General features: G+C 43.1%; 1 protein-coding gene across 2 annotated transcripts in view; it reads left to right on the top strand.

Annotated features, from left to right (window-relative positions):
- Positions 1 to 21666, top strand: part of ST18 (ST18 C2H2C-type zinc finger transcription factor) — a 226966-nt gene that overhangs the window by 174853 nt on the left and 30447 nt on the right. For both annotated transcript variants that reach the window (XM_081111232.1, XM_081111231.1), the window contains 6 exons: positions 2318 to 2452; positions 5427 to 5517; positions 6560 to 6664; positions 9441 to 9634; positions 11846 to 12060; positions 21322 to 21567. In XM_081111232.1, the coding sequence (XP_080967358.1) occupies positions 2318 to 2452; positions 5427 to 5517; positions 6560 to 6664; positions 9441 to 9634; positions 11846 to 12060; positions 21322 to 21567 (986 nt within the window). The remainder of the gene's footprint in view (positions 1 to 2317; positions 2453 to 5426; positions 5518 to 6559; positions 6665 to 9440; positions 9635 to 11845; positions 12061 to 21321; positions 21568 to 21666) is intronic.

Here is a 21666-nt window from a genome sequence, read left to right as displayed (position 1 = left end):
TGAGACTTTAAGTCGAAATATAAGTAGAGTCATCGTAGAATGTATAGTTCAGTCTCTTGGAGTGAAGGGGAGGGATATGAACAACCGCACAGGTATATCAGGTGGGAATTGGGACAGTCCCAGACAAACCAGGATGTAGACTCATCAGGGGAGACGGTCATTATGCAGCATTTCACACAGAAAATGGAGGAGCCAGGCCTGAGATCACAGGAGCTCTGGCTTCTCAGCCTGCACAGGGGCTCTGCCCTATAGAGCATTTCATTAGCATCTCGTTTCACCCACAGAAAAGAGCTTGCAGACAAAGGTACATGATGGACGTCAGGGGACCACACCTGGTCGGGAGCCAGCCGGCCTTATCTCCCACACCCTCTCTGGCTTCCTGTGCACCGATAGTGTGGCAAAGAGGAGGCACACTCGACGCCAAACCTTTCAGTGTGGTTTGGAAATGTGGCCTCACCTGGGCGAGGTCCAAGAGAGGAGAGGCACCGAATTACACATTGTTTCTCCTTTTTTTCTAATTCCCTCTCCTGTGCTGTCAATCCTCCGAGTTCCGCTATCAGCAAACTTCAAGGAATTTGACCAGCGGTCTACCGGAGAGGACAACCTGAAAGTGGGCAACATTTTTGGATTCAATAAAATCGATCGCCATAAAAATCAAAGAACAAGTCAAAGCTCTTAATAGGACCCTTTTGTCTCTTACAGAAAAGTGTATGTTCTCCACATGATGGCATTTAAATCCTGTCTCTCTTTAAGCAAAACGCCTGCTCCTCAAGGCATCCCTATCTTTCCTCTGTTCATTTCTCACTTAACTTAGAGCTTTCTTTCGGCTCCCCTACCCCCAGCCCCTGAGTGACAGCTTGAAGGACCCTTGGCTCCTCCCCCTCTGCTGAAACCATGCTCCCAAATAATTGCATTACATACAACCTGCTGTGCCCACCTGCCCAGGACCGCTTGTACTCCAACAACTGGGGCGGCATGCTATCTCAGAGGCACGTCTGCTCTCACAGTCCTCTGCCCTGGAGACGGCTGCCACACCACGCGACATTGCCCTGCTCCCCGGGCCACGCTTGGAGTGGCGGCACATGTGCCCTCCACATCCACCAGGCAGGACTCCTCCCCGCCCCCCCCCCCCCCCCGCCCACACACACACCCGTCCCATCGCCGGCAGCTTATTTATTTTCATTATTATTTTTTCATTCCATGCACTAGTGAGGGAGGCCGGTTGGGCTATAAGAATGCATTTGTGTTTGAAGTTCATCTGCCATCTCGACCACAAATATGAAAATTCTATAGAAGGGCTCTCTGTTAGTTCTAACCTCCTTAGTAGTTCTGGTAGTCCTCATTCATTTTATATATTGAGCTAACCCTTTAGCTAACCCTCAGCCATGCGTGTGCCGGAAGACCAGAAGATTAACACCCAGGGCTTGTCTTCAGCCCTTCCCCTGACCAACGTGTCCCCGGTCCCTGCCTGGCTGTGCCTGGGATCCGCACCCCCACCTCTGCTCTCGGCAGCTCCCTCCAGGCCATGCAGGGCGGCCTCCACTCTTCGTACTTCCGTTCTCTCTAAGTCTCCCGCAAGAATGTTGCTTTGCCAAACCTCCTTCCTGCTGCCTCTGTTTTTAGCTTTTGCGTTCAGAGTAAAGCCAGCAGCGCCTTTTCTGTAGTCACTGCGTGCAGATCCCAAATGGCAAACCATTGGCGTTTTGGAACCTTGGGCCTCTGCAGCCCTGGGCATGGCACCAGGTGGCATGCTGGCATCCTTGTCCTAACTCTCGCAGAAGCAGGTTCCACACGTGTCTAGGAGCAGCCGCTGGGCCCTGAAGCCTGGGGCCACCTGCTCTGTGAGTGACAAGGCCAGAGATGTCTTTCTCAGATATGGTGGCTTCTTTGTTTGGTCATTTTGAACCGGCTTTTTCCAGATGCCTTCAATAGGAGGTAGTTTTGGGTTTAAATAAAGTCTTTCTTCTTTCTCACTTTTTTTCTTTTTCTTTTCAGGAGCCTGTGCATCCCGTGGTGTGGACTTGCTTTTTAACAATGAGGCTCTAACTACAGTCGGTGGCATGACAACTTAAAGCCATCTTGTGTTTTAACACTCCCTTGCCCTGGGTCAGCCTCTGCTTAGGAAACCAAGGAAATGGAAAATCTTTTTTATGTGTCCACGGGTCTTAGTTGAGGGTCTCACTCAAGGCAACGTGAGAAGAATGTTTATGATGATAAAACTGAATAAAGTGAGAATGTCACCCTGCAAGGCCGTTCTATTGAAAAGGAAGGGAAAGGAGAATAACCAAACGAATCTTTCCATTTTATTTCTCTGCAGATTCACCGAGGCCTGAGAAGAGGGAGACCAAGTGCCCCATCCCCGGGTGCGATGGCACAGGCCATGTGACAGGGCTCTACCCCCACCACCGCAGCCTTTCGGGGTGCCCCCACAAAGTGCGGGTTCCCCTCGAAAGTGAGTACTGCTTAGCCCTAAAAGAAGGAACTGCCTTGTTGTACATCCCACAGCATCACAGGGTGGTCCTCTTTCTCCTCTAAGTTGGAATTAGGAATGGAAATATAAAGTTGTTAAACATTTCATCAAGATCATTTTCATCTGGCCTGGTGTTTAAAACACAGTGTAGAGATAGAAAACGTGGGAACAGTCAGGCCAATAGGTCATGCGATGACTGATATTGAGAAGCTAATTTGTTACTCACAGTTCCCAAGAGGAGGGGGCAGGCCTCACCAGGCAGGGCCACCCCGGGAGGTCCCAGGGCCAGTTGGGGGGCAGAGTGAGGGCGGGGGTGTGTTGTGGGCAACAACCTTTATTGTGGTTTCCTGGGAAGGAACAGAGTGAGCAGGTTTAGGATTGGCTAGATCAGTGGTCGGCAAACTGTGACTCGGCAAACCATGGCTCGCGAGCCACATGCGGCTCTTTGGCCCCTTCAGTGTGGCTCTTCCACAAAATACCGGCTCTTCCACAAAATACCGACTTCTGCGCATGGGCCACGAAGTTTCAATCGCACTGTATGTGTGCGCCCGCACGTGTTATTTTGTGGAAGAACCACACTCAAGGGGCCAAAGAGCCACATGTGGCTCGTGAGCGGCGGTTTGCCGACCACGGGGCTAGATTGACTCCTTTCAGGGCCTCTGGCCCTGGCAGGTTGGGGCAGGTGCGAGGGTTCTGTAGTGCCAGAACCTGATGAAAGAGGCCGTTGGGTGAGGGCTCCGAAGGGGTTGGTCTGCCACTGAAGATGTTTACTGTGTCTAGGAATTAGGTAGCCCTGGGAGGGGCAGGCTCCCCACGGTCAGCAAGGCCCCAGATACCAAAGCATCAAAGTACAGAAAGTGAACGGCATGGCTGATCCCCTGTGTGACTGACTGCACAGCCCTTTCTTACTTAGAGGCTGGGCTCCTTATGCCCACAAGAGCGTGAGCCTCAGGGCATCACTGAAACGTGGGGAGTGCGCCACTTCGCCAGTGCCCGCCGGACCGCCCCTGCGCTTAGGGCCACGGAATGCCTGGGATGTTGCCCAGGACAGCCTACAGCAGCTGGGGGCCCTGGGCAAGAGCAAACCTGAGTTGGTCTCTCCACCCACATGCCCACTGTGAACTAGGAAACTAAAGGAAAAGGAAGGGACTGCCTCCTAGGTTTTCAAGTATCGCTGTTACATCCTCTACTTTTTGAACCTACTCATTGAAACACCTCTTGGGTCATAAAAACCACAGTGATGGGAATGCCTCAACATCACCTTTCTCAAAAGGGTTTTTTGTTTTTTGGGTTTTTTTTTGCAAATCACTGAAACTAATTAGCTCATCACTGCCCCACTGGATTAGCAGGTCCTCACACTGATTGCCTCAACCACACTCTTCCACCAATAATTGAATGGCAGTGGGGGGTGATGGACAAAGAATCAAAATAATGTCTCTTGGGAAATAAGACCATATTCAGAACTTCACACTGTGGGGAAAAGATAGAAAGAACAACTATCTATACTAATAAAAGCCTAGGTGCCTCTCATGTGTGACGTCATCACAAGATGGCCACTACAAGATAGCTGCCACAAGATGGCCACATGCACAGCAGAGGTGGGGCCTGGTGGCCGCTCCGCACACTGAGACCTGGGGGTCCCATGGCTCCGTGCGGCATGGAGGAGGCCGGTCCCAGCATCTCTGCCGCCTCGCGCGGAGGAGGCAGGTCTCAGCAGAGGAGGAGGGTCGCGGCAGGGGAAGGCAATTGTGGGCAATTGGGCCAGGAGAGGAGGGCAGTTGGGGGCCATCGGACTGGCAGGAGAGGGCAGTTGGGGGCCTTTGGGGAAGCAGGGGAGCAGTTAGGCATCAATCAGGCCAGCAGGGGGTAGTTAGGGGGCGATCAGGCTAGCAGGCAGAAGTGGTTAGGCGCCATCAGGCAGGCAGGCAGGCAGGCGAGCGATTAGGAGTCAGTGGTCCTGGATTGAGAGAGGGATGTCCGACTGTGGGATCGGGCCTAAACCGGCAGTCGGACATTCCCTGAGGGGTCCCAGATTGGAGAGGGTGCAGGCCGGGCTGAGGGAACCCTCCCCACATGCATGAATTTCATGCACCGGGCCTCTCGTTTGATAAATAATGTTTTCCATTCACTCCAAGGAAAAGCATATATATATATATATATATATATATATATATATATATATATAGCCATGGTCCGTCACATCTAAAACAACTGAAGGCTCAACCTAACGCCCAGGCTGCATATGCAGCAGGCTCTGGTGGGTGGGGACTTGTGGTAGTGGGGCTGAGGCCGGGGGAGGGGGGACCGGCACTCACACTCATTCACAACATACACACACACAGACACACACAATGCCTACCAGCTCACAGTCTTTTCTCCCTTTCTTTCCCTCCGTCCCAGCTTGCTCTCAGAGTCTCTCTCAGAACGAGGCCCCAGGGAAGGCAGAGGATGGAGCTGCCCCCATTGGCCCTGCCCGCTCCCAGCTGGGAAAGAGGAAGAGAAAGGGAGGCAGGGAGGCCTGGAGGAATGCTAGAAAAACAAAGAGAGACAGAGACAGGGAGAGACTGGGATGGAGAGATGGAAACAAAATAACAATATTAAAATATTTCCTCTAATTAATCCCCTTTTAATGTGCATGAATTTCATGGACTGGGCCACTAGTATAAATATAAAAGGAAGCACATAAGCTTTTCAGTTTAAGTTAAATATAAGCAGAATCATCTCATGTAAGTCTAGCGTTAACCATAATATGAAGTATAGGAAACCGCAGACTTGCTGAATTTAATTGTTGAAGTCCTGAAGTGCCCATTCACTGCAACCCCAATGACTATGGGAGGGAGCAGTGTGGGTTATGTAACTGAATTCATTTGCCTGCAAACTTGAGACACCATCTTGTGCTTGTGTCGTGTGCTTATCGTATATTATTTTTTCCTTTTATGTGCCATTTTGTGCTTAGTTCTTGCAATGCATGAAAATGTGCTCAAGTGCCCCACCCCAGGATGCACAGGAAGAGGGCATGTGAACAGCAACCGGAACACCCACAGGAGGTAATGGCGATGAGTTGCTAATCTTTTACATTACAAGAAAGAAGTGAGAGACACTTCCCATCAAGAAAATAAGAAGCTAGCCATGTGTTATCCAAATCACTGCAGCAGTACCAGATACCTGACCACTTGAAGTAGATAAGAAGTATTCTTAACTTGTGCAGACTAAAAAAAAAATGACCTCACTATTTACTCTCCTGGAAATGTTCTTTTAGCAGTCAATGATGCTAACACAAACGTTAAATTTGAAGACCAGGATTACACATTCATATAGTCATACAAGTAGAACATGTTATCTTTTGCTCTGAACCCATAGCTGTTTTGATATTGAAAAGAATCGCTTAGGAGTTATCTTGAACCCCATTCTAAAAGTATTAAAAAGGTACCCAAAGGGCTTCGGTATGCTGTGGTTTTGAATATATATTAGGATGAAGCTAAATATTATTACACTTCATGGAGAGTCATCTCATTGAGATCTCATCTACCTTAAAACACATATGTGCATTTATATACAAATGTATTGTGTATACGTAAATATTTTTTGGTGAAAATGCTTATTGTTTTATGTGTATTTTGTATTATGTATAGACTATGTAGTCTGGAGATACTATTTGATTCATAAGCATATTGCCAGAAACCTTCATATTCTATTTAAACTCAGATATCCAGTGAAGTCGCTAACATTTCCCTAAAGATCCGAAGATAAATCATGGAGTTATCATGCTAACATTTATAGTTGGATACATTGCAATTGGAGTGAGCACTGTCCACTTAAAATATTATAGAAGTTTCAGGATAATTTAGTTATTTCTTCTTTAGGTTATACTTTGATTTTTAATATGAGTTTGTTAAACTCATAACCTCTGAGATGTGGTTGAGGGACATATGTTGACACTATAGTTTGCAAACCCCTTTACTGTGCTAAGTGAGCTATTAATGTGACTTAATAGTGTGTGCGAGGTATGTTGTGAGGTACCTGCCAAAGCAAATGATGTTATCTTTTTTTTTTTTTTAACTCAAATCCTCACCTTTTTATTTTTGACAGTCTTTCGGGTTGTCCAATTGCTGCGGCTGAAAAATTGGCAATGTCCCAGGACAAAAGTCAGTTTGATGCTTCCCAAACGGGGCAGTGTTCTGACCAGGTTCACAGGTATGACCCTCCCAGGACACGCCTGGCACTGTATTCATGCCACGCTCCTGCACAATGCGTCTGTCCCCTCTCGTGTGCGAGTTCACTGCAGCCAACATTCATTCTCAGCTACCAACAGCCGCTGGAGAGGCTGGTCCAGTTGATCACACTGTCACTTAAATGAACTTCTAGACCCTCTAGAAGTTTCACTTGAAATTAATCCGTATGCAAAGGTAACATAATGTGGTTGAATCTAAAAGAACTAAAGTATATGATAACATATATTAATCAAAAATTGGCACCACTAAAGGCAACCCATTCCACTGGTCAGTTATGGTCTTCCTAATGATTGAATTAACCTTTCCCCCCAGAGAAAATGCCACCATAAATCACTCATATCACTCAAACTACGTGATGCTATATATTCACCTTCTCTTCCACATGTACATTTAACTTTTTTTAAAACAAAAATTTAATTGAGTAAGTTGATAACTATTAATAAAATATATCTAATTGGTCCTAGGTGCATCACAATCTCTCGTAGTTTAGAAGACAATATTTATACCTAAGTAGTAAACTATATATGATTCCACTTAATGTGATGTTATACATTTAGTAATATAAAAATCATATATCTAAGAAAAGTCATTTCAGGATGAAAACAGATGATCAGATCTTCATTGTTACTGAGACACTAAAATGCAAAATAGATAGTAGGAATATTTTTTTGAGATTTGGCTTCTATTAATATGTGATCCTATAGATTTAATTAAAAGATTCAAAATAGGAATTCAAATCCCATGAGTGAAGAATATATGTCAAGCCCTAACAGGTTTGACTCAGCAGATAGAGCGTCGGCCTGCAGACTGAAGGGTCACGGGTTCGATTCTGGTCAAGGGCATGTACCTTGATTGCGGGCACATCCCCAGTAGGGGGTGTGCAGGAGGCAGCTGATCGATGTTTCTTTCTCATTGATGTTTTTAACTCTCTATCTCTTTCTCTTCCTCTCTGTGGAAAATCAATAAAATATATTAAAAAAAGAATATATGTCAAATGAAGTACATGAATTACTGAATAACTAGCAATTTAATATTTTATAATATGCTTCTTAGTATTACTGTATTCTCTAGTTTTCCCCTAAGTAGGTTATTTATTAAATATAGAAATAACATTAAATTTTAATTTGCTAATTTCTTAAAAAATAAATATTGTTTTAGACTGGAACACATGCAACATTAGGAGTATAAACCAAGTTATATACACAATAGCAAGATTAATTCATCACTCAAAATATTTTTATATTTCAGCAAAAAAGTTTTTTTTTTACCAACTCCAGGAAATATCACCAAAACTTTGACATTCTGATGAGTCAGGCATGTTTTGGTAGGAGACACACACACACACACACACACACACACACACACACACACACATATATATATGAATCCTCCAGAAATGTCTACACACTTTGAATGATTATAAAGTAAGTGTTTATTAACATACAGGTCATTTTCAAGATTTAAAAGAATCTATAGAAATGAATAATTTTTTTTGGTCAACACCTGTTTTCAAACTGATGACTGTTCTGGTCCAAGCACTGCTGATAATGCAAAGCACTGGAATTACAAGCATCAAGAGTCATTTCCTTCAGGTTTTGTGCACCCTCAGTTTGTCAGCTGTTGCCAGTTTTGTACTGTAAACTTTATCTTTTATGTATCCCATAAAAAAGTCTAGTAGATAAATTTTCTTAGTTCAAAGCTTAGTCTGGCTTCGCCTATTATTTCAAATCAGTTGAACCTGAAAAAGAGTGAAAATTAAGTGAGTTACCAGCTGTTAAAGTATATACATGTTTTTTGGGACACCTTGTATATCTATCTATCTATATCTATCTATCTATCTATCTATCTATCTATCTATCTATTCTGAAAGGTATATTTGTTTAAATTCTTTTACCATTAGACCATAGCACAACAATATTTGTGTTTTCATTGACTGGAACCGGTACTCCATAAATAGGATGCCCTTGTTTAATCCAAATACAATAATTCTAAAGGAATAGTTAACTCACATTTAGCTTAGATCGGGATAATTTTGTTGAAAACTGTGATAGCTGTGATAACACAGTAATTTAGATTCCTATTGAAATGATGGCAATTTAATAGCTACAATATTGAAATACTATTTAAACTATTATGTAAATTAGCAAAAACATTCAGACTGCAGTTAGCAAGAACGATAAAAAGCCTGAAAAGAAACTCACAATCCAGGAATCCGATCCGTTTCCTGGTGCCTTGGCTGCCCTTTTGGGTGCCAGGCTCCTGCCAGTTCTGCCGAGCATGGCAGGGAGGCCAGCATCACTTCTCCTGATCGGAATCTAACGGCTTTTCCTCACTGGTTATGTTACTTGGCACTGCTAATTTGATGAACAGTCCTCGCAAGCAGAACGTGCACACCTTGTCAGTGCCCTGCTAATAGTTACACGGCACTTTTCTCTAAGGAGCGCAAAGTGCTAACATCCATCGAATCCTTGCTCCTCGTGGCATCTGCATCAGATGAATGGGAGATTGTACACCTTTCCTTTACGGATGGGAGACTCAGACACACAGAATGAAGCCTCCCCTTAGCCACCCCGAGCCCAAAGCGCCTCCCTATCTCTTACTCCGGGTGCAGGGCTGTGGCCACAGGCCTTTCCCGCAGTGCAGCGCCGCTAAGGGTGCCCGCAGGCCTCTGATCTGCTTTAATTCTGAGGCTGGTGTGTTCACCAAGAGTCTCACCATATTTCTTTCAAACTCTTCAGGACAAGCTTGGTGAAGCAAATAGAATTCAATTTCCGATCACAAGCCATCGCCTCCCCCAGAGCCATGGTGTCAAAAGAACAAGAGAAATTTGGAAAAGTACCGTTTGATTATGCCAGCTTCGATGCACAGGTTTTTGGTAAACGACCCCTAATACAAACAGGTCAAGGACAAAAAAATGCACCGTTTCCTGAATGTAAGCTTTGAATTCTAATGCTTATTCCAAAAAGTGTATATTGTGTATGTGTGTGTTTGTGGGTGGGGGCGGGGGTGTACTTAAATATGCTACTCACTGCTGGGAGAAGAGAAAATATATTGTACATTGAAATAACAGAAACAACGATAAGTTGATGAGTGTTGCTGATTTTATATGAAGTTACACTGAATATGGTGATTAATGAATGAATTAATTATTCTAAAAATGTGGTACTATTATTGAGTCTGAATACAATTTTCTAAAGAAGTATTTAGTTCACATTAGGCTGAGATTGGGATTAATATATTGAAAATGGTAATAGCTATTATAAGAGAGTAAATTTGACGGAGAGTGGAATTTTGAAAATTTAATAGGTAAAATATTGAAATACTACTTAAAACATTACTTAATTAGCAAAAGTGTTCAGACTGAAAGTAGGAGAAAAAGTGAAAAGACTAAGAAGGAACACAATTTACTGGGAAAAAACGTGTGTGGCTATGGAGATATTTACTCACAAATTTAAGAATTTATATAGAAACATTGAAAATGTGTTAATACTCTAATGCTAACACATCCACATGGAAGATGTGTTCATAACTCAACGATGCTCTAACATATAAAGCTTGATGGTTTTCCTAACACATTATTTTTCAAGTTGTTTAGAGTCTTTTGAGTATTTTAATGAAAAAGAGAGAAAGTGACATTGGCAATAAAGCCAGGAATGATTTTTTCATTATAGTAACTTAATCATAAGGGAAGAAGCAAACTAATTCCCCACTTTGAGTCCTCCATAGACCACGAAGTATATATGACATTCCACAATTCTGTGAAATCCTTTGATCTCACACCTCTTCACCAAGACTGAGTGCTCCTACCACACAGAACCTTTGCTTCATTCTGGGATATTGATCTCCTTTTTCAAAGGTCTAGGATGCTGTATGAAACCCAACAGTATAAAACCAGGCCTGAAATGAGTCTGCTATCAATGAGAAGGAGCTTATCCTCCAAATATGCTTTGTCTAGTCTTTCCAAAAATAGGTCCCAGACACCATGAATAAGCACTGAAAACCTGTTAGATTAAGAAAAAAATATCACACACACACATGTGCGCACACACATGCACAGAGTATGTTTTGTATCTATCTATACAGTGTTATATATAGTTTCATTAAAAATATGCAAAACACACACACGTGCATATCTGTTTAATTCTGGTAAAGCTAGTTAATAAGAGCTATCTGTATACTCATGTAATATCAACATTGGTTTAAAAATGTGAAATATTCAGTGATTTTTTCATATTTTTATGTAGGGATAACATTTGATAAGTTTTCAAATTTTGTTTTATAAAAATAATGATAAAGCATTTAAAATAACCAATATTGACAGCAAAATGAATAACTAACTGCTTTAATGTAATCCCCCATTATCTTGGGTGTGTCTCTTGTAATCTTGAGTGATGTTTACAAACACCCAGTGAAGAGAAATATGCATAATCCTCTCTCTCAGCAATGCCTTGGTACCCACAACAGAAACATACAACAGAAACTCCGCCGTGATATCTAAGTTGCCTTTCTGTTCACCTTGAGGACATTTTCTCTGTCCGTTGCTCATTGTGTGCTGCCTGAATATGCAAAATGCCAGCTCATTAAAGACTCTGCCATCTAGTTAGTTCCATCTAGTTGGAGGAAGAACAGCTTCTACTGGTTTAAGTACAAAACAAACCTGGGTATCAAATAAACAGAAATGCAATTCCATATCTAAATATAACTTGTTATTGTGAAAGCAAATATTGAAAGGATATATATTTTCTCTTCTGGAATGACTGTTTACACAGTTTACAGATGTGTAAGCCTTCACCCTCTGTAGGCCCTGATGTGTTTTAGCTAGAGTGGTTTTTAATATACAATCTTTGCCCCAAATGCTGCCAGTGCACCTGCCCCATAACATTAGCTGTGGAGTTTTTGCTATAAGATGTATAAATACAAAAAATATTAAGAGAATAGGCATCTTTTTTCTCCAGCATTCACACCATCTGTGAACTTCTGTGATAACCAATCTGAGTAACCTTCCTTGAATGTACCAGTGCATAATGGATCATGTTTTAATTCACTCTTCACATATTTTAAAGCAAGAAGTTATATCTTTAAAACAAATCTGTTTAATGACCGGCACCACGTACATGCAATTGCTAATCAAATCTCTTTTCAGCAGCGAAGCATTTTTCAAATCCAGGGAAATTTCCTAATGGACTGCCTGGTGCAGGCGCCCACACACAGAGCCCTTGCCGTGCCAGCTCTTACAGCTACGGTCAGTGCAGCGAAGACACCCACATAGCAGCAGCTGCTGCCATCCTGAACCTTTCCACCCGCTGCAGGGAGGCTGCCGACATCCTCTCCAACAAACCACAGAGCCTGCATGCCAAGGTAGGCCAGTCCAAGAGCCTGGAGGGGGGGCCGGCGACTGAACCCTGAGAGTAAACTGCCTTTTATGTTCCTAACCATGTGCACTGCCCTGCCGCTCCCGTCCCTAAAGCACATCCCCTCCTTGTCTTAAGAAGAGGGTCAGGGGCCACAGTGACAGGGATGAGCTTGGCCGGTTCCAGGAGGCGTGAAAGAGGGGCTGTTCTGGAAGGTGGTGCTCCCAAGTTGGGGGCGACGTAAGCTATAGAGACTGGTTGGGGAGATGTGTAGCTTTCAAAGTTATGTTTTTTTGTTTGGTTGTTTGTTTGAGGAGTTTGGCACACAAGAAAAGAGGGTTGCCATTAAAATCAGTCTGAACAAGGGAAGCTTTTTGCTGTCTGCGAATCAAAGAGGGTAGGAACTGTATGATTCAACAGTGACTCGTAAAACCTTCGCAAAACTGACTCAGGGCATTTTGTAATTGCGTGTGATCGCTAGCCCAGGGCGCTGTAGCTCTCAAAGGACATGTAGTAAAACCCAGACACATTAAATCCACAAGAGATAGTTCAGGGGGACTTGAGGGCTTAGGGCAGGGGTGGGGAACGTCCGGCACGCAGGCCCATTTAAGGCCCGTGAAATCATTTGGTCTGGACTTGGCAAGGCATTAGGGGTGAGCTAATTAAATGCTTAACCAACTATAGATGGCAAATTTTTAAGTTAATAATTTTTATCACCCTTGAATGATGTTATACATATCCAAATGGCCCTTGGTAGGGAAAAGGTTCCCCACCCCTGGCTTCGGGCATCCAAATCCAAAATCTAATTCTCGGAGGTGCATGAAGATGCCACATTTCTGAAGCCTCAGAAGTTAATTCTGTTTCTCTAATGACCTCGCCTTTCTAAGCAGCAAGGAGAAGTCCACATGCGTGTTTCTGACACCTCGATGACAACAGGAGCAGAGGCCCTGTGTCCTGCCTTTTGAGAAGGAGGGGCTGATGGGCTGCGAGTCGCAGTGATCCTCCCCAGAGGGAGGGCAGGATTGAGCCTGCCATCAGCCTCAGCGGGAGCCAGCGAGTCCTACCTACACAAAGGGCTCCCTTAAAATAAACCAGTTCCTACCCAGATGGCAGAAGGCAACCGAAATAGAGTGTGGGCTTATTTGGAGAAGAGATTTTACTGCTACTTTCAGTGAAAGAGCCTTGGGTTAAACGCTAACCCCAAGATTCAGGCGATCAAAGGATATTGGTCTCGTTGCCAATTAAGCGCAGCCCCATCCCCAGTGTGGTCAGCTGCTCACCTGTGCCTGCCAGGCCTTCAGGAGAGTGGGAACGCGGTGCTATGGAGCATTTGACAGAAGAATCGGAATTAGCTTCTGGACAAATCTGAGCCAAGTAAACCCCAGGAAGAGTTGGTGGCCAAGAATCACTCAAAAACAATTTTTAAACAAATGAGATTCTTAAACAAAGAAAAATACATCCTCTAAAAATATAAGGAAAATACCAACTTATCCAAATTCAAAGGACACCAAGTCAGAGATTATTTACTTAAATAAATGATCTAGGTTACTTCAAAGTGCAACTTTTGTTATTTTAAAATTTATTTTTAAATCTGAATATTTTTTTCCTTTTTCAATATGCAGGTAGTTGGAGAAATACTGAACTATTGTTCTTCTTAGTGCTTTATTATTTCTTTATATAGGCTGTTCTATGAAAATAAAGGGCCAATATTATAATGATTAGTGCTGCTAAATCACTTGAGTAGAAGATTCTAGGTCAAATGCTTTCCATGTGCACATGCAGATATTTTTTTGTTTCTCAGAATTCTGACTTTAACCTTAATTAATACACTCCTGTGTTCTATTAATTGATGCAGCCAAACAATGAATCAAACAAAGATGACTAAAATCTGAGAGCATTTTCCCTTATCAATATATGTTCTCTTTTTAAAACACATTTTTTTTCTGGTCAGAAAAGTGACTGTTAAATTGGTTTATTTCAAAAATGCAAATGACCGACTTCCTGTGTATGTTCCTCTGCTCCCACTGGGCGCGCTCTGAGTGCCAGTGTCCCCTGTGGAGCAGATGCGCCTGCCCAGGGGACAGGAGCTCACTGCTGGTCTCAGCCTCCCAGCTGCCAGCCCAGTCTTCACTGCAGAAGCCAAATCCGCGACGTGATGATGAAGACGGAAGAGACGGGAAGGGCAGAGATAGACTTTTAGAAGGAGTCTGCTATTCTGGAAGCTTTCTAAACCATTCCCCCATGAAAGTGACCTCGTTTGGCACAGTGGTCGTTAAATAGGCTAAAGATGGCCCCTTGGTAAGGATGTCACTTGGTAAGGAATCCTTCCCCCAGGCACACATTTGCACACAACTGTAGCAATTGGTAGAATTTGGTCCTTGTCGGATCCTGTTTTCTGAATAAAGAAGAGAACCTCATAAATTCCTAAAACCACAAAACATAATTTTTGTAGCAAAAAATAAAATGGGGGGGGGGGTGAGGGGGAGAGAGAGAGAGAGCGAGAGAGAGAGCGAGCCAAAGTAATTAACCCTGAAAATGGCCTCTGACACAGTGCCCATTGTGGGCCATGTGTATCGTCAGCATTGCACTTTGCTCTGTGCCTTTTGTTTAACGTTGGATGAACAATCATCCCCTCCACGATGAGACTAGGCTGACTCTCTTTCCACTAGCTTTGCTTTCCCCCCCGTGGCAGGCTGTGAGCATGTTTATGTCGGATGGGAAACAGCCATAGATCTCTTGAGTTCCCTGTTCGGAACCAAGGATGCGGACATAGGAAGTTTTCCCTTACTCTTGACTTCTACAGCCAAGCATTTTTGATGTACTAGAGCAGCGGTTCTCAACCTGTGGGTCGCGACCCCTTTGGGGGTTGAATGACCCTTTCACAGGGGTCGCCAGAGACCATCGGAAAACATATATATAATTACATATTGTTTTTGTGATTAATCACTATGCTTTAATTATGTTCAATTTGTAACAATGAAAATACATCCTGCATATCAGATATTTACATGACGATTCATAACAGTAGCAAAATTACAGTTATGAAGTAGCAACAAAAATAATTTTATGGTTGGGGGTCACCACAACATGAGGAACTGTATTAAAGGGCCACAGCATGAGGAAGGTTGAGAACCGCTGTATTAGAGAGACATTTTAGCAGATGGACTCTTAACTGTATGGACCAAAGGTGTTGAAGTGCTGGACTGCTCAGGCCCAAGTTAGATCCCATCACAGGCCCTGCCTTCCAGAAGCTTTACAGACCCAGTAGGCACAGTGGTTGTCCCAGGCAGAGGGCTAGGTTTTCAGCGGCCATGGTCCTCGTGTCCAGGTGCGGATGGGTGGCTTTGCAGAGAATTTGATAAGAACTTGGGCAGGAGCTGATTTCTCATTTTCCTTCTGCCTCCATCCAGTCCTTTCTTTTACGTCAGCAGCTTCTCTGAAGTCACTGAAAGCGCCCAATGAGAGAACAAAATTATAGATCATGATGTCACCCAGGCACAACCTTCTTAACATCAAGCCTAAGGACAGGAACCTTGACATTGCCTTCCTATTCACCTGTTGAAGTGAATATAGATTTTTTCATGCTATTGGAAAGCTCTCAACCGATTCCAAGTTGAGTGTGAGATCTGAATTCTTGATTTGAAAAATCCCTACTCTAGTGGAAGATAGAAGCAGAGGCTGTTTTCAGAGTGGAAGGAGAGCTTTGAGTTCTTAACACTAAAAACAATGAAGATTGGGCGTTCTGGATATTCTAAAACGCTCTTCTCTTTCTGAAGTTCCTCAGCCCCGAGCAGCTCTCTACTCAATACTGGGACACGGTCTTCATCAGCCCTTCCCAACACTGCTCTGAGGGTATCAGTACTAACACCCCTGCCCAAACTCAAGTCCATTGCATCTGAAGAGAACTTTTAAAGGGATTATTCATTAAAATACAACCTGGCGTGAATGCAACACATCCACCCTGCCAAAAATCACCCGTATATGTTTTAAGTATCTCTTTGAAGAGTCAAGTCAAGAGAAAAAAATAGTATCAGTACTTAGTGGATAGCATCATCGTTAGAGGTAATTTTGTGTGAGGTCTGAGCCCTCTTTTGATTCTAGTACTTACATTTGTTCTAAGATTTATGTAATGTCCTCTAAGATTTATGTAATGTGGAATTTATATGAGTTTGTAAAGCATACACGGACCACAGCCTCAGACACTCTCCCTTTAGTCTGGTGACTGTTGCTACTGATACTAGCGGAGAATTCAGTCAAATGGGCAGCAGGCATGGGGTGAGCATCCCGGGCGTGTGGGGTTTGCGGAGTGCTTTCCTCCTGCCCCGTAACAGCCTGTGCCAGCACGTGTCAGAGATGCTCCCCATTTTCCTTCCTCCCTCCCACCCTCACCAGCAGAGGTAGGAACACGCTTCACAGTCTATCTTTATCCCGGTCGCTGCTGCTTGCCAAGCGTTCTGTTGTTTGTTTTGGTGTCTCCCCCACCTGTTTAGACAAAGTGGCATATGCACAGTGTGCCTTAAAAGAAAACAAAAAATTGACACTTGCTTGAAATGTTTAAAGTTCAAAGTCTGTTTTGTGCTTGAACAAGGCCGAGAAACAACATGATATCACATCGCCATTCTTGCTGCCTGATATCAGAAATAGCCTGGCAGCTCTCAGGGTGGTTAGAATCAGAAAGCAGCCTTTTCAGTAACTTTACACCATGCACTGTGTGTGAAATGCTATAAGGGACTCGGGTCAAGGATTCCAAGGAACCAGTTAATACATGTGTAGGGAAAATAGATATTTAATAACTGGCACTGTACCTCTGTGCACAGTAGCATAGAAACATGTCTCTTTTGGTATTCAAAAACCCAAATTATTATTATTACTAGAGGCCCAGTGCACGAATTTGTGCATGGTTGGGATCTGGCTGGCCTGCCCCGATCAAAGCTGATTGGGCCAGGCCGGCAGGAAGGAGGGGTGGGAGGTGCCGATCGGGGGCAGGGCCAGCCAGGAGGAGGGGCCGTGGGCGGTTGGCTGGTTGGCCCTGCCCCCTGGTTGAACTCCCGGTCAAACTCCCAGTCAAACTCCCGGTTGAGGGGACAATTGCATATTAGCCTTTTATTATATAGGATTAGTTGTCACTCATTGAATACCTATTATGTACCAGGCACTATAAGCTAGCACTTTGCCCACATTAATCCTGTTTAATCTTTCTAGAAATTCCATAAAGCAGATATTATCTCATTTTGCCGATGAAGTAGCAGTGGTGCAGAGATATTAAATAATTTTCTCCTAGTGGCACAGCCATGAATGTTGGAGCTGCCATTTGAACTCACACCTGTTCCATGTCTCATCTTTTTAGAGAGCTTGTCATTGTGTGGTATTCAGACTGCTGGCCCACCAACAATTTCCACTGACTATGATTCCAAGTCCCAGACAAAGATTTTTGGGGAATTCCATTTTAATTTCATACATTTTTCAGACAAAGACTTAGGGGAAATATCATTTTAATTTTATACCCTATGGCAGACACTTATTTTTCCTCTGAATTCCACCATTCTATTTATATTCAGTACATTTCACTAGTTTATACTCTTAATTTAGGAGTTTTAATACTCAATTACTATTTAGTAAGAATTAGATATTTATTTTTCCCCTTTATTTTCAATAATCTGCCTGCTTTGAAAGCAGATTTCAGATAGCTTCCAATCATGAAAAGATACTCCCAAACACCCTGAAGCTAGCGTGAAAGAATACAAGAGATGAAAATGAGGGAGGGGCTAACACCCCAGAAACCTAGGCTGAGGGACACTTCATTTTGCCCGCCTGTTTAGCCAAGTCAGAAAGGAAAAGGTGAGGGGAGACCTACCTGGTATTAAGAGAAAATTTTGCCAAATATGGAAAACAATGGCTTATCCTACCAATATTTTGAATATTAATAGTTTTTATAATCAGAACATTTAAAGTAAAAATTACGATTTTGCTCCTTTAACTGCATCATCATCATTAATGTATGAAAACATTTTTAATTGTTGAAACAATGCACTATTTTCATGTGCCTGGAAAATATTGGAGGGAATAGCCACAAGTCCATCCTCTAAATAGAAGGACCATACTTTATGCAGTTTTCTTTTTTGTTCCTCTGGAGACAAATTTCTATTTATTTTTTTCCTACTTGTAAGCAGAGTAGAAATGCCAGGCTGTTTCCTGCTTTTGGTGGTAGGTGATATGTCTTTTCCATGCTACAAAGTCCTCATAATTATTATTTTACAGGTTGCATAATGTGTCATTAAATAGATGTAGCATAATTTCAGTAATCATTTCTCTGTTGGTGTACAACTGAGACACTTCTTATTTTATAGTGCAGATAACAATTACAATGAATAATTATCTCAATTTTCAGTTTAATAATTTATAACATTTATTAAATCACCTTTTACTACAAATTTCTTATACACATAAAACAAGCTCCTCGGAGTCAGGAACAATGTATTTTTTTCAATTTTCTTTCCCCCCAAATATAGTAGCTTAAAAATATTCAATGCTTTATCAGCAACTCAATGAATGAATAAATGAATCATAGGTAACATCTTTAACTTGAAAGTGGCTGAAATGGATAAGATGGTGTTTGACATGCTTCCAAATTGGAAAGTACATGAGTAGTGACAGACTTATGCCTACCCTCAAGAAAACTTAAAATTTAAAGTTAAACTAAAGATCCCAAGGAGCACTTTGAAAAATGAGAATATTAGAAGTCTGGGGGTGGGGCTCCATAGCAGCTGAAGGGCTATTTTCTCCTCCTCCAGTCACCCGCCCCCCTCAAACTCCTCCCCACTTTCATCCTGGCATTTGGAGTTTCAGACTGGAGAGAAGTGATGTCCATAGACACAGCTCTGAATAAAACCCCGTGCAGTGAACGTGTGATCCACCCATCGACGGGCAGAAAGGGACCCTTCCCTGGGACTGTGTGTAATTGTTGAATGCATCTGTGCGCTCACTTAAAGCCCATCTGTACCCTGGTGCCCAAACGTGCTCTCTCCCAGGCAAGTCAGGTGCTCAGAGCAGCCGGCTGGAGCCTGGGCTGTGGGAAAGTGCCTCTTTTAAACATTAGGAGTGATTTTTTTTTTTTCAATCAGCACACGATTACTCAAGATGTATACTCATAACAACTGTATTTTTGAAAAATGTACTATTTGGAACCTTTCCCCCCCCCCCTGTGAAAATTAAAATACATATTAGTGTTGCCTTGGGATAATTGATATTTTTCAGTGAGCTCAAATCTGCACTATTTGTGGGTTTTGTACTATAAAACTCTGCAGCCCAGGCACATGGCTCCCTTTCCCTAAGCCATCTGTCACAGAGGTCTGGAATTTTATGTGAATGTTGGTTGTGCAGTCTTAACCCAAGTTTTTTTTTTTAATGAAAAAATGCCAGCAACTATGACATTTAGCACTTTACATTGGTTATTAAACTTGATTACTATGGATCTGTTTTATTGCTGTAGTTACATAGCAGCTATGAAGCCAATAATTGCCTTGATATGCTCATGACAGAATGCATTGTTATATCATGGAGTCAGCACATGGCACTGATATGGTTAATATCTTGGGTTTTTGTAACTAAGGTCTATTAATGCTGGTCGAAAAGTGTATTTGATGTTATACAGATGGCATAAGATGTTGTGGTTACTAAGTTATTATCCGGGATAAGCTGTACTGTCAAATTCAGGGCTTAAAACTATCACAGGAGATTAAACTATTTACTAAAAAGGACAGAAAGATATGGCCAAAGCGTCTTAGTACAAACATGTTAGAAGTGTATTTACCTCCCACAGATACAATGAAGCATGTCTGTCTCATAGCCCGAGAGCCTGAAGATAGGAACTTTACAGGTAGAACAAACAGACAGAAGAGGTGATTTTAAAATATATTTTTATTGATTTCAGAGAGGAAGGGAGAGGGAGAGAGAGATAGGAACATCTACGATGAAAGAGAATCATTGATGGGCTGCCTCCTGCAGGCCCCCCATTGGGGACAGAGCCCACCACCCAGGTGTGTGCCCTGACCCGGAATCAGCCGTGACCTCCTGGTTCACAGATCAGCGCTCAACCACTGAGCCAGGCGGCCTGGCTTCGTTTGCTAAATCAGGGGCAAGCAGTGAGCCCAGCTACTGTGTGTGGCCCACGCCTGAGTGGCCGCTGTCGGGGAGGTGAAGGCAGTGAAAATGGGGAGTTCGAGTCAATCCCCGGGGAGGTAACTGGCTACCACACACGTCAGGGAGCCTGCTCACATATTCAAGGACCCCTCCCGCTTTGCCAGCCTGAAGGACAAAGAGTAGAGAAGTCGTTCAAAAGTTAAACGTGAATTGACGGATGATGGCAAGAACGCCAGAAAGACTCATTTGACCCACTTAGGAACATGACAAGCGTGTTCTTCCCAGCATCTGGCAGTGCTCCCGACTTATGACGCCGTGAAAAGCCCGCCTGAGCAGGCACCTTGCAGAATATGCAGACACACGGGCACGTGGGGCTCAAAAACAAAACAAGAAAACCTTAGCCAAAGGTGTCCCCACAAGAAATGCTGTGAGGAGGGTAGTTTTAAGTCTTTTACTAAGTATCACCTTTCTTCTGAAGATTTTACTGTAGAACTTAAACCGTGAGCGGCCATCCTGGCAGCTGCTACCCAAAGGCCCCGAGTGAATCATGGTTTGCACATCTGCCTCCCCCAAGCTGCCTCCCCACAATTTAACAAAGCTTTTCCGGTTCAAGTAACCCAGGGTAAAATGTTACTTTCATGTCAATCTAGTATTCCAATAAGAATTCTCTTCCGGCCTGGCTATTTTTCCACTTTTCTCATGTTAGGTTAATATTGTGATGTGGGGGTTGGAGGGAGGAATACTGTTGTACCTTTTTAGAAAGGCAAGTATTAATGCTTTCAGTGATGGATTGCGAGTGAGAATTCTGCAAACGAGGAAAGAAGATTTAAAGCTAAACTTTAAAAAACACCTGACCGGTTTAGCCAATACATTTAGTATTTGGAACCTCTTATTTCTATTAGCCTTACTTTGTTTAAACCCAGAAACATGAAGCTCACTAATGGGGCTGCTCTGAAAAGTCTGCCTAAGAATCGAACATTAACCAAAGCAAATCAGAAAGCGAGGTTTAGCATCAGATATACTTACATAAAAGCTTGCATTTGAAACGATCCCTTTAAAGCCCCACGTGGCTCAGCTCTAACAGCAAACTGCTTAAATGTGGTTTTTTTCTGTTTCCTATGTGTACCAGGGAGCCGAGATAGAAGTGGATGAAAATGGCACATTGGACTTGAGCATGAAAAAAAATCGACCCCCGGACAAAGCGGCACCCCTAACTTCCTCCAACACGTCTATTCCCACTCCTTCCTCTTCCCCATTCAAAACAAGCAGCATTTTGGTCAATGCAGCGTTCTACCAGGCTCTGTGTGTCCAAGAGGGCTGGGATGCTCCTATCAACTATAGCAAAGCTCATGGGAAGACAGAGGAGGAGAAAGAGGTATTGCTTCAGTATGTCCATAAGTTTAAGATTGAAGGGCATGATGGAAGGGTAGTATTGGCTTTTTTTTCTCCTAAATTATTTTTCACAGTCCTGTTT

This window comes from Myotis nattereri (genome assembly GCF_964212035.1).
Source record: "Myotis nattereri genome assembly, chromosome: 17".
Taxonomy (NCBI): Eukaryota; Metazoa; Chordata; class Mammalia; order Chiroptera; family Vespertilionidae; genus Myotis; species Myotis nattereri.
The sequence above is the reverse complement of the archived record's forward strand: the minus strand, read 5'-3'. Positions and strand labels throughout refer to the sequence as shown.